Raw genomic sequence first — 13,273 nt, 5'->3', positions numbered from 1 at the left:
CTCTTTGGCTTGACAGCTACAGAAAAACTGCCTTCTTTCACTGTGCAGTGACCGGATCCTTCAGGACGTTCCGTTTAACAGGCAAGTGAGGGCTTAGTGGTAAGCGTTCTCCCTGGGTCCTGGGGCATCCTCTCTGCCGGGTCAGCCTCGTTTTGAGGTAGCTCTGTGCCTAAAACCTTCAGCTCCTATTCTGCATAATGAATGCATCGTACTCTGAGCTCTGTGGGGAGGTACAGAGGTATGGAGCTTCCACAATTGATAGCTTATTCACTTCCTCGTCTTTGAGATAAAGAAACCTTTGTGGGGCATTCTTTCCCAAGAGCTGTGGCTCTGCCCTCAGATATGTCACAGACGTGCAGAAAGTGTGAACATCAATGGCTACAGATCAGAATAGATTAACTGTTTAATAAGAGTAGAAAGTGCTAGATATTTAGCTCTGATTCTTTTTTAGAGCAGTTTAAGGTGACTTCCATAAAGTCCCTGTGAAGCAAGTGACACGGGGAGTATCCTCATTTTACAGATGAGTAAACTGAGCCTCAGAGAGGTTAAACCATATTTCCAAAGTTACGCAGAGAGTCATTGTATCAACCAGAACTCATCCCTCACCATTCTGTACTACCTTCCCTTCTGTGCCATGGATGGTACAGAAATCCCTCTTCTCACCTGCCTGTAAATTACTCCTTTAGTTTTCATAACCAGAGTTGACATAATTCCAGTTGCTGGTATCACATGTCACAGCTTTCCAAGGACTCTCCTATCCATGATCTCATTAGAGCCACCCAGTGTGGAGAGACAGGCAGGCCTGGTATACTAGCCCCATTTTTCAGATGAGAAAATTGAAGCCCTGAAAAGTGAAGTGACTTACCCACAATCCCTTATCTACTAGGTAGTAAAGGCAGGACTTGAATCTAGGCTCTCTGATTCCCAGGAAATAACCAGAAACGATTTCTTTTTTTGTTGTTTTTTGTTTTTGTTTTTATTATTTTTTTTCTCACTTAATAGTATTGTAACGATAGTTTTCAGCATTCATTTTTACAAGATTTTGAGTTCAAAATTTTTCTCCTTCCCTCCCTTCCTTCTTCTCCAAGACAGCAAGCAATCTGAGATAGGTTATACATGTACAGTCATATTAATGACATTTCCACATTAGTCATGTTGTGAAAGAAGAATCAGAACAAAAGGGAAAAACCACAAGAAAAAAAATCAAAAGAAGTGAAAACAGTCTGCTTCAATCTGCTTTCAGATTCCATAGTTCTTCTTTCTCTGGATGTGGGCAGCATTTTCCATCATGAGTCTTTTGGAATTGTCTTGGATCATTGTATTGCTGAGAAGAGCTAAGTCAATCAAAGTCGGCCATCATGTAGTGTTGCTGTTATTGTGTGCAATGTTCTCCTGGTTTTGCTCACTTCACTCAGCATCAGTTCATATGAGTCTTTCCAGGTTTTTCTGAAGCCTGTCTGCTCCTCATTTCTTATAGCACAATAGTATTCCATTCCATTCATAAACCACAGCTTGTTCAGCCATTCCCCAGTTGATGGGCATCCCCTCAATTCCCAGGTCTTTGCCACCACAAAAAGAGCTGCTATAAATATTTTTGTACATGTGAGTCCTTCTCCCTAGTTTATGATCTCTTTGGGATACAGCCCTAGAAGTGGTATTATTGGATCAAAGGATTTGGCATAGTGCCAGGAACTTTTTCTGCCCTGTTTTTCTAGCTAGCTGCAGTTTCATGCCTTCAGGAGTCATCTCTGGAAACCCCTGTCTCCTTGCAGGTTTGAAGCCGCCAAGCTTGTCATGCAGTGGCTCTGTAACCATGAAGACCAGAACATGCAGAGGATGGCCGTGGCCATCATCTCCATCCTCGCTGCAAAGGTACCTCCAGGGCCAGGCTGTTCTCTGCCTGCTGGGCTCAGGCTCTCCACCCAAACTGTGATTTTAACAAACCAGACTGGTGGGATGGCCTCCTAGTTGGAGCGATTCTCAGAATGACACAGGTCATTCCACTACAGCAACATTCCATTACGGTCAGGGAATTTGGGTGGTGGTTTAGTGGGCTGATGGTATTTGACTCCTGAAGGGAATTTCTTGAAATTTACCTGAGATTGTTTGTTTGCAGCTTTCTACGGAACAGACTGCCCAGCTGGGAGCTGAGCTCTTCATCGTCAGAGTAAGTCTGTGGCAGCTCTGTGGAATCAGAGAGTTCCCTTTTCCAGATACTTTTCAGACGGTGATGTGTTCACTTTAGCCTGCTCAGCCCTTAGGATTCTCTCACTTAGACTACCAGAGTGCCCTCCCCTACTGTCCTCTCCTTGGTATGCCCTTCAGGCTCCCATTAGGAGAGTAGCTCCTACCCCAGCAGGACTGACCAGGTGTGTCTTAGATAGCCAAGGAAGGCCAGCTCGCTGCAGTAGGGATGCCCCTGTCTTTGCATCTCAGTTCACTCCACTGCCCCTTTTCACTCTGTGCCCATGATCTCCCCTCAGTCTTTCTTAGCACACCTTCTCTTAATCTCTCCTTTTCCATATCACAGTCCACATCCTAGCACTAATTTCTGCCCACATCCGATTTCCCTGGTGTTGCTTTATAATCTCCTTGAGATTAGGGACCACCATGTTTCATCTTCATTTCCCTTATACCCCTTACACATAGTAAGCCCTCCCAAAATCAGTGTTGATTGAATTGCAGGATGTTCCTTGTGGGTACTGGAAGAGAAGCTTCTTCATTGTTTCATAGAGAAGTAGGGTAGTCTAAGGAAGAGTTACTGCTGCTTTGGGGATTGGAGCCCTGGATGCTGGTCCTGAATCTGCCACTGAGTGACCTTAGACAAGTCCCTTTGCCTCTGTGCCACAGGATCCCTGTTCGTGAAATGAGAAGTTTGGCCTAGTGATCTTTAAGGGACCTTCTGGCTCCAAAATCCTCTGAATCTGTGGATCTGGGCCACCCAGTACAACTCCTCCATGCTTTGGGTACCCCCTGTCCCAGTGAGGCTGGAGATTCCACCCCTGTCAGAATTCGGCTGAATAGCTTTAGGGAAAGGATTCTCCAGCTAAGTTACTCTTGTTGTGAGTGATGAATCAAAAACTGTTAGCCAGACTTTGTGACTGGAATTGTTCTTGGTTCTTGAGCTCTCTAAAGTTTTACATAGAAAATGATCTGGATCAGAAGAATTTTCAAAAGTAGAAATGGTTACTGCCCCTTTGGATTTCTCTCTGTAAGCAGAAGTGCTTAGAATTTAATTAATCATTTGATTTCTGACAAACTTCTACTTCTGCCAGAAGTGCCAAGTATTAAGGTTTTCTTCCATTCTGCTAAGGCTACACCTGTTTCACTTGGGTAGCTCTAGCTTAGGGAGTTTTCCTTCCACCAATCCTAAATCTGCTATCCTGTACGTTAACCAATTCTGCTTTCTGCGGCCAAGCATCCCAAGTCTGATCTGCTACATGACTGCCATTCAGAACCATCAGGAAAGCCTTATTTTCCTGGGCTCACCCTGCCACAGAGAACACAATCTAGGAGACCTTTGCTATCCCAGACACTTACACCTTTGCTTCTTAGTGTACTTCCTAAAATGGAGAGGTGAGCACAGATAGCTGGGAAACAGACTCAAAACTGTCTTTAGAGGAAACTCAGTGTTGGAGCCATGAAGTGTAGAAACGCCATGGCTGGCTGATTGCTGAGGCTCAGGTCTTCCCAGCTCTCAGTCTAAGGTACTCTTTACCTGGCTGCTGGGGAAGTACTTTGGGAGGGCTCATGGATTTCCAGGTATCATTGAGTTTAAATCTCCCCCTTTCTTTCCAGCAACTTCTCCAGATAGTGAAGCAGAAAACCAGCCAGAACTCTGTGGATACAACCCTCAAGTTCACCCTGAGTGCCCTTTGGAACCTTACAGATGAGTCCCCGACTACCTGCAAGCATTTCATAGAGAACCAAGGGCTCGAACTCTTCATGAGGGTGCTGGAGGTGAGGACAGCTGACTTTTCAGGCTTTGTCCCATCCTGCCAGCAGAGAAGTGACTGAGCCTGCTCTCTTTTTCTCTCTCAACAGTCCTTCCCAACAGAGTCCTCTATTCAACAGAAAGTCCTTGGCCTTCTGGTAAGGTGTGATGCATGCTCCTCTCCCCTTTTGTGTCACCTAGTACACTTGAAGCAAGGTCCCCAATTATCTACCTCATCATTTTTTAAAAACACCACTTTACTGATCTTTTGTTTTTCTAGCACCTGCATTTCCCAATAGGGTCTTCTCTTTCCTCCTCCCAAGTGCCATCCCTTATAACCCTGGGTCAGAAACACTACCTGTAATCCCCAACCTCTACAAAGAAGTAGGGAAAAGTGCCTTCTTATATTTCTTCTTTGAAGCAACCTTGATCATTTCATCTTGCAGCTTTGGGTTTGCATGGAGGAGGGTGGGGGCCCTTTCCATTTGTAGTAAATGGAGGACAGTCACTATTGCCAAGGCATGTATATTGCCCACAAGCCTAAATAGGTGTTAGTGATGTAAGAAGAGCCAACTAAATTAAATTTAATCCTTTAGCATGTGAGGAAAGGTGTAACTGGAGCATTGTGGGTGACCTCAGAACTTTTCTCCAGTAAGTGTGCCCCATTTGGTTCAGTGGTGACCAATAAAGGAGGCTGCTGAGGATGGGACTTGTTCCTTTTTTTTTTATTGCAAACTTGACAGACATCAAGAAAGAGGAATGTTTCAATGTGAATGTGAAAAGAATATTATTTTAAAATATCCTTCAAGGCTCTAGGTTTGCTTGTACTTGTTCAGGCTCCCACATTTGAAACGTTGGTGATGTCTCTGGCCCTTTCTTTTCTTTCCCTCCCCTGCTCCACTCAGTGGTCAGGCCCTTCAGATTATCCCCTAACCTTCCTTCTGGATCCTTCCTTGCGCCCACATCCAGCATTCAGCTGGCATTAGGGACACGTAGCAGCTTCCTGATCTGTATACCATCTGCTTGGTGGGCTACCACCCCAACTGTCTACCTCCATCCAATCAGAGCGCTCCATCTATCCCACAGTTGGAGGTAGCTTCCTTGTCACAAAGCAGAGTTTGCACTCTTTCTTGGCATTTAGGGCCCTCCACAGTCTGGAGCCTACCTCCCCTCCATAGACTGGCACTAAACCACAGTGAGCCTTGCACATCACTTTGCTCTGTGCTAGTCTGCTTATGTCCTGGCATAAGTTTTGGTTGCTGTTATTCATACCTGATGTCCTTGCTAGACTGTGAGCTCCCTGCAGTTAAGGACTGAGTCTTAAATGAGCCTCACACCTTCTTCAGTGCCTGTTGTAGAGCCTATTGGCTAATGAACATTTAGTGATCATGGAATTAAGTTTCAAGGGATCAAATCAAATGGGAGATTGAAGAGAGTACAGGCTGACTCCTGGCATAGGGAGGGAACAAAAATCTCACAGAATAGGAAGTGTGGGTGGATGGATGGATGGATACGTAGAGGAATATGATCTGAACCAAAAAAAAAAGTACCCACACTGATGGTGCAATGCAGGTGGGAATGAGAATGAGTTTAATGACCGTCACTAGGCTACCTTAACTTTTTACATCTTCATAAAAATGTCATTATGTCCTTTTGGAGCAGTCATTTGTTTCATTTGATTTGTCATTGAGTTTATAAGAACTTGACGTTCTTTTCTTTTTTTTTTTATTAAATTTTATGTTTATTTTTGGTTTACATCATTTCATTTCCACAAGATTTTGAGTTACACATTTTCTCCCCATCTTTCCCCTACCCATCACCCCAAAACAGCGATCCCACTGTATACTCCCTCCCCCAAGCTGCTCTCTCCTATATCCTCCCCCATTCCTCTTCCAACTTTCCAGCAGGGCAAAATGGATCTCCATACCCCAGTGCCTGTATATCTTATTTCCTAGTTGCATGTAAAAACAATAATAATATATTTTTTTAAACATTTGATTTTAAAACTTTGAATACCAGATTCTTTCCCTTCCTCCCTCATCACCCACCTTTACTAGGAAGATACGCAATTCAGTATAGGTTGTACATGTGTAGCTATGCAAAACATTTCCATAGTGGATATATTGTGAAAGACTGACTATCTTATTCCTCCATCTTATTCCTCCCCCCGACTTGTTCTATTCTCTACTTTGACCCTATCGCTTTCCAAAAGTGTGTGCTTCTAACTTCCCTCCCCCCTCTCATCCCCTTCCCCCATACTCTCTTGTAGGGTAAGATTCCCTATTTAGTGTCTATGTCATTCCCTCCCTAAGCCAAATTCAATGAGCATAAGGTTAACCCATTCTCTTTTGCCTTCCTGTTCTTCCCTTCCATTGTAAGTTTTCCCTTGCCTCTCCTTTATGAGATAATTTACCCCATTCTGTTTCTTCCCATCTCCTCTCATTATATTCCTCTCTCACCTCTCAATTTCACCTTTTAAGTATCATCCCTTCCTATTCAATTGGTCCTGTGCCCTCCATCTATGTATACCTGTACACATATATACACACACTCACATATGTATGCATATACCCATATACCCTCCTATATAGACATAAATATGTATATATACATATATATATGTTTATATTCTCTTCAGTTCTCATACTGAGCAAAGTTTCATAAGTTGCAATTATTACAATTATCTTTTTTCCATGCAGGAATGTAAATAGTTCAACTTTAATAAGTTCCTTATGATTTCTTTTCCCTGTTTACCTTCTCATGCTTCTCTTGCTTCTTGTATCTGAATGTCACATTTTCTATTCAACTCTGGTTTTTTCATCAAGAATGCTTGAAAGTCCTCTATTTCATTGAATTACCATATTTTCCCCTGAAACATGATACTTAGTTTTGCTGGGTAAGTGATTCTTGGTTTTAATCCCAGCTCCTTTGACCTCTGGAATATCATATTCCAAGCCCTTTGATCCCTCAGTGTAGAAGCTGCCAGATCCTGGGTTATCCTGATTGTGTTTCCACAATATTCAAATTGTTTCTTCTTGACTGCTTGTAATATTTTCTCCTTGATCTGGAAACTCCAGAACCTGGCTATAATATTCCTAGGAGTTTCTTTTTTGGAGTCTTTTTCAAGAGGTGATCAGTGGATTCTTTCAACCTCTATTTTGCCTTCTGGTTCTAAACCATCAGAGCAATTTTCCTTGAGAATTTCTTGAAGGATGATTTCTAGGTTCTTTTTTTTTTTTGGCCTTTTGGAGGGCAATTGGGGTAAGTAACTTGCCCAAGGTTACACGGCTAGTTTTTTTGTGTTAAGTGTCTGAGGCTAGAACCGAACTCAGGTCCTCCCGACTCTGGGGCCGGCGCTTTTACTCACTACGCCACCAAGCCACCCCTAGGTTCTTTTTTTGATCATGGCTTTCAAGTAGTTCAATAATTTTTAAATTATCTCTCCAGATCTATTTTCCAGGTCAGTGGTTTTTCCAGTGAGTGTAGAGGGTACCCATCAGTTGGGTGATGGCAGCAAGGATTGTGACATATGGATGGAATGGAATGCTGATGTGCCCTGTGAACCAGTGAAGGGGACTGTTTCAGAACAGCTTGGAGAGCCTCTGTTATAGAAACAGACAGAAGGCTTTGGAAGACTTTAAGGTCTCTGATCTACCCAGTGACCAAGTGCAGTTCACAGATCCCGTGATGAAAATGCTTCCATGTTTTATTCACCTTCTGACTGACAGGCCATGGGCTCAGTACAGATGAGGCCGAGATATTTTGGACATTGCCAGTGTGGAAATTTGTTTTAGTGGACTGTGTATACTTTCTGTTGGGTGTTACTTTGTTCTCCAATGAGGGGAGGGGAGGACAGAGAGAAAATAGATTTTTGTTCGTTGAAAAAATTAAACTTAAAAAAATGTTATTTGTTTCTGCCGCCCCCCCCCTTCCCCGACCATACTGTCAGTTCCTTGAGGATATGCCTTATCTTTTTCAGCTTCACATCCCAGCCAGATTGCCTGTGGCATAATCAACAAGCATTTACTATGTACCAGGCCTTGTACTAAGCCTGGAGGTACAAAGAAAAAGCAAACACAGCCCCCTGCACTCTAGGAGCTTCTATTCCATTGAGGGAGACAGCATGCATATAAGTGGGTACATAGAAGAGACCTATAGAATAAAAGGGAGGTAACTTTGGAGAGGGTGGGAAAGACTTCCTGCAGAAGACACTGCTTAACCTGAGTGTTGAATGAGGGAGTCTTAAGAGGCAGAGGTGAGGAGGAAGGGCATTCTGGGTGGGGAGGCAGCTCATGAAGGAGCAGAGATGGAGCCTTGTGTGTGAGGAGAGGACGTAGACAATATGACCGCAGGTGGAGTAATGGACGTCCAATGCAGCTGGAAAAGAGGGTCAGGGCCAGATTGGGAAGAGCTTCGAGTGTTCAACAGGAGTTTTATTTGGTCTAGGGGAGCGGGGGAAGGGCAGCACTGGAGGTTTTTTAGGAGGCAAGAGGCAGATTGAATTTGGGTGACATAGTCAGATCAGTGCTTTGGCATCATCATGGTGAATGGATTGTAGAGGAGAGAGATTAGGAGGTTGCCCCTTTTCAGTCATACAGGTGAGAAGCGATGGGCCTTGAATTAATGTAGTAGCTGTATGCAGACAACTGCGTGAATATGCATGTACAGTGAGGTATGGAGGAAAATGCTGAGGCTTTGAAACCTGAGAGCCCAAAATCATAGTGACCAAGAGGGAAGTTTGGAGCAGGGCTCAGTTTGTTTTGGATGTGCTGAGTTTGAGACACCAAGGGGGGACGTAAGTTTGAAATGGACAGTTTGTGCTCTGAGACTGTAGCTTTGGAAACAGCTGGATCCATGGGTGTGCGAGCTGTCTGCATGATCTTGGAACAGGAGAGCTCAGGAGAGAGCGTTAGGGATCACCTCAGTTTAGCGGACATGACTTAGGTAAGAGTCCGATAGAGGAGATTGAGAAAGTAGTGATCAGAGAAGGAGGGGACCTGGAGAGAGCAATGGCACGAACCAGAGCTCCCCTACGAGGCAGCAGAGTGGTTCAGTGGTTAGTGCACTGGGCCTCGAATCGGGAAGATCCAGGTTTAGATTTAGTCTTAGACATACTCACCAGCTGTGTGATCCTGGATAAGTCACTTGACCTCTGTTTGCCATAATCCACTGAAGAAAGAAGTGGCAAACCACTCGAGTAACTTTGTCAAAAAAAACCTCATAGACAGCATTGGTATGATATGGTCTGTGGGGTTGTGAACAGTGAGACAGAACTGAGCAGAGTTCCCCTAAGGAGAGGAAGAGCTGTGCCCACTGATGTGCCAAAGGTTGCAGAGGGGTCAGGAATAATAGGTGCTTCGTGTTTGAATTGAATTAGTCCCAGGTATAAAGTCCTCTAACCACTTAATTAAAAGTGTGTCATTAAGAGATCGCCCTAACAGAAAGTTTTAATGTACTTTGCTTCTTTCCAGAACAATATAGCAGAAGTCAAAGAATTACATTCTGAGCTGATGTGGAAGGACTTTATAGACCACATCAGTAAACTCCTGCACAGTGTTGAGGTTGAAGTCAGCTACTTTGCAGCTGGAATTATTGCCCATTTGATATCCAGAGGTGAACAGGCCTGGACGTTGAGCCGCACTCAAAGAAATGCCCTCCTCGATGATCTGGTACGGTCCCAGCCCTGTACTAGTGTTCTGTTGTGGAATGGTGGCAGGATGGTCTCTGGTTACAGTGTCCGGTTTTGGAGTCTTTCTGTACAGTCCCTGTAACACTCAATTGTGTTGTGTCTTTGTGTCTTGCAGCATTCAGCCATTTTGAAATGGCCAACACCAGACTGTGAGATGGTGGCATACAGGTAATTAACATATCCATTTATTCCTTCAGCAAACACCTGTTCAGTATTTGCTGGGTGTCGAGCACAGGGTTGTATCCAAAATTACTCAAACTGCAAAATATCTTAAGCTGGTGTTTGCTGTCCCTCGCAGTGCTGCCCCCAGATCCCAGAGGTGCTTCCTAGAGAAGAACGGCATGAGATCATTCTGTAGGAGCCCTTTATTGGTCTACCCACCCCACCCTTCAGATTCCAGTCTGAACTGCACTCTTTGGGAAGAGGCAAAGCAGACAGCTGGGAGGTGGCCTGCTCAAGGAGACAGGTTGGCTCAGAGTGAGGGCACCTTCTAGGAGCCTTTCTTTGCTCATCTGTAAAGTGGGGTTAACAACACTAGCTGCTTCACAGAATTGTGGCAACAGAAGCATTTGGTAGACTCTTTGTGGGTATAAAAAAGGCCTAGGGACTTGGACACATCCCAGGGAAGTTCTTGAGTTGCTTAAGAGAGTGACCTGGCCAGGGCCTTAGTGTAGCAATTCCTGTCCCCGTCTGCTCTGGCCCAGTCTCATTAGTCACAAGAAAGGCTAGCTCGGTGAGGGTTTTAGAATTGATTTTTATTGATATCTTTTTGTTTTTAACAGCACCTAAATGTCCCCTTTCACTTCCATGTGATAAAGACATTTTTTAAAAAGAGAGAGAGGAAGGAAAGACGTTAAGAATCAGTAAAAGCCAATCTGACAGTGTTTGCAGACTGTGCCTGCTTCATTGCCCCCTCCCCTCAGTAGAGGAATGGGGGAAGGTCCTCTCACTCCTTCACTAGAGTCACACTCACTGTCATTCTGCAGCTTGCCTCTTGTGGTGCTGTTCTTTCCATTTCCATTCTTGTAGTCATGATTTACATTGTTTTTATTCTGCTTCCTTCTCTAGTCATCTTACTGCAATCCATTCTTATACTACAGTTTATTTAGCCATTCACCACTCGGTGGACATCTACTTTGGTTCCACAAAATGTAGAAATGGTTTTTTCCTACCACAAAAAAAGTACCACTATAAATATTTTGGTATGTATGAGGTCTTTGTTTTGGGGATCACTGGGTCAAAGGTTTTGGACATTTGAAAGGGGATAGCTTGCTGACATGTTACTCCACACTAAACTGTTAGTATCAGTAGATGTCAATGGGATGCAGCCTCTGCCATGCTCTTTTCATGAAGAAATTTGAGGGTCTTTTGGAGTCATAGCCCTTGAAAGCACAAGCTCACCTGGTCCCAGGTGATTTGGAATCCAAGGCTGGGAGTGCTTCTCAGAGGAGTCTGAGTGACAGAAGTCTCTTAAACAAGGGTAAAGACAACCCAAAAGAAGTCAGAACTCAAAGAAATTACTTTGTTGGAGGCTTAAAAATTATAATTCTCATCATTGTCCATGATCGATATTCATTATTTCACATATTTGGTGTACTTAATGAACTTTATCCCAGAAGGCAGGCATATCCAAAAGAAAGTCTTTTGTAAACCTTGAGGTGCTCTAGAAATGGGAGACTCAGGCCTCTCTCTTGAACATGACTTCCATTTCACTTCCATTTGTTTGTTTTCCCTCCCTTGGTTTCATTCCTTTCTTTCCTCTCTTTCTGTTTCTGACCTCTCCCTCTGATCTCCTCCACCCAACTTAAAATAGGATGACCACATTTAGAAGGCCCATTCTGGAAATGGGTGACCTATCTTCTTGTTCACTTTCAGGTCTTTCAATCCGTTTTTCCCATTGCTTGGCTGTTTTACAACCCCTGGTGTGCAGCTGTGGGCAGTGTGGGCCATGCAGCATGTCTGCAGCAAAAACCGTATGTACTGGGGAGGAGGGGCTGGGGGGTGGAGAGGGCAGCAGAGTCAGTCTTCTTTTCAGTCACTAACCTGTACCTGAAAAAGGCCCACTGATGTTTGCCTTGGTGAATGCAGTGGAGGTGTCCTAAGGAATCACAGGTGTGGACTCATAAGCTCCTCTCTCTGGCGGCTCCCTGGCCAAAAGGCTGCTTTCACTTTCACAGTGTAACTATGGTCTTGGTGCTCTCACTTGGGTCATTTCTAAAGGAAAAACCCTAGATGCATTTAGACTCGCAGAATGAGGAGAGTCCTCAGTAACCATCTAGTCCGACTCTTACTTGCAAAATAATTTTCTCCACTTCATAACCAGCCAAAGAATGGTCCATCCAGCCTTTGTTGAAAGACCTCCGCCCTCCAGAGGCACCTATCCCATAGTGCAGTCGCTCTCATTGTTTAGAAGTTTTGCTTTACTTTGAGCCAGAACTGGCCCCTTTTGTACCTCTCAGCCATTATTTCTGCTTCTCACCTTTTGAGTCAGGACTAAAAAGACATGATCCCTTTTCTGTGTTATAGCTCTTCAGATACGTTATGATGGTTGTCTTCTCCATCCTAAATTCCCTCTTTCCTCAGCCAGTTCCTATACTTCCTTCTCCTGGTCCTCACGGCATGGCTTTATGAAATCGCATTTGTGGTGTAGGGAATGGAACTATTTCCTAAGGCAATCCAGCCCTTCTTGGCAAACTCTGTGATTGGCAAGTTTTTGTAAAGTTATAACTAGTCAGTATACCACCTTGCAGCAGCTCTCCCTTGTTCCTGGTTGTGCCTTTGGATGTAAAGCAGACCCCCCCGGACATCTGTTCTCTGCCTTTGTTGGACAAACTAGTAGCAGCCCCCTGCGTGTATGAGAGCCGTGCCCAGCACTGCACGCGGTACAGAGATGAGCAGCACTGTCTGCAGCCTTCCCTCCAGCAGATACGACAAAGTCCTTTTTCTTGTTTTTCACTCATACGTGCTGGGTCTTCTGAGGAAAGAACAGACACTGTTTTGTCTTGTCTTAATAACCCAGCCCCTGGCCCTTGGCCTGGCACAGAGTAGGTGCTTAATAAATGCCTGTTGGGGGACAGCTAGGTGGCGCAGTGAATAGAGCACCAGCCCTGGAGTCAGGAGGACCTGAGTTCAAATCCAGTCTTATACACTTAACACAAAACCAGTCGTGTGACCTTGGGCAAGTCACTTAACCCCAATTGCCCTGCCTCCCCCCCTCCAAAATAAATAAAAATAAATGCCTGTTGAATTGAGGTAAATTAGTAAAGGGCAGGATCCCTTCTGGCTATAGGTTGTTCAAGGAAAGGTCTCATGATGATGATGGTGTATGAGCTGTTCCTGGAAGGGAGTGTAAGATGTCTTGAGGCAGAGATGAGAGGATATAGCTTTATATATACCTAATTAGATACATGTTTTCTGCCCTCCCCTTCCCCCTGTGTGAGCTTTTGTTTGGGGAGGGGGGGTGGGCGGGGAATCGGGATTACGTGAGTTGCCCAGGGTTATAGTGCTAGGAGGTGTCTGAGGTCAGATTTGAACTCAGGTCCTCCTGACTCCAAGGCCCCGAAGGCTCAGACCTGATTTTGCCTTTCTTTGTGTCCCCAGCACCTGGCACCATGTAGGTTCTTATTGGGGACAGTCTGGGAGAGGCATCA

The 13,273-nt window shown here is 44.5% G+C and overlaps 2 protein-coding genes across 3 annotated transcripts in view; both read left to right on the top strand.

The window, feature by feature from the left end:
- Positions 1-13,273, top strand: part of LOC138164975 (sterol carrier protein 2) — a 465,527-nt gene that overhangs the window by 268,525 nt on the left and 183,729 nt on the right. The gene's annotated exons all lie outside the window — the stretch shown is intronic.
- Positions 1-13,273, top strand: part of LOC138164972 (protein zyg-11 homolog B) — a 59,129-nt gene that overhangs the window by 40,761 nt on the left and 5,095 nt on the right. The window contains exons 6-13 of the mRNA XM_069092984.1: positions 17-81; positions 1,773-1,872; positions 2,117-2,167; positions 3,799-3,960; positions 4,045-4,092; positions 9,406-9,603; positions 9,739-9,791; positions 11,499-11,596. Of these exons, the coding sequence (XP_068949085.1) occupies positions 17-81; positions 1,773-1,872; positions 2,117-2,167; positions 3,799-3,960; positions 4,045-4,092; positions 9,406-9,603; positions 9,739-9,791; positions 11,499-11,596 (775 nt within the window). The remainder of the gene's footprint in view (positions 1-16; positions 82-1,772; positions 1,873-2,116; positions 2,168-3,798; positions 3,961-4,044; positions 4,093-9,405; positions 9,604-9,738; positions 9,792-11,498; positions 11,597-13,273) is intronic.

This window comes from Petaurus breviceps, unplaced genomic scaffold (genome assembly GCF_028583685.1).
Source record: "Petaurus breviceps papuanus isolate PSGF00001 unplaced genomic scaffold, PetGlider_PUasm1.0 207, whole genome shotgun sequence".
In the NCBI taxonomy this organism is placed as follows: domain Eukaryota; kingdom Metazoa; phylum Chordata; class Mammalia; order Diprotodontia; family Petauridae; genus Petaurus; species Petaurus breviceps.
Note: the sequence above shows the minus strand (reverse complement) of the source record. Positions and strands in the feature narration are given on the sequence as shown.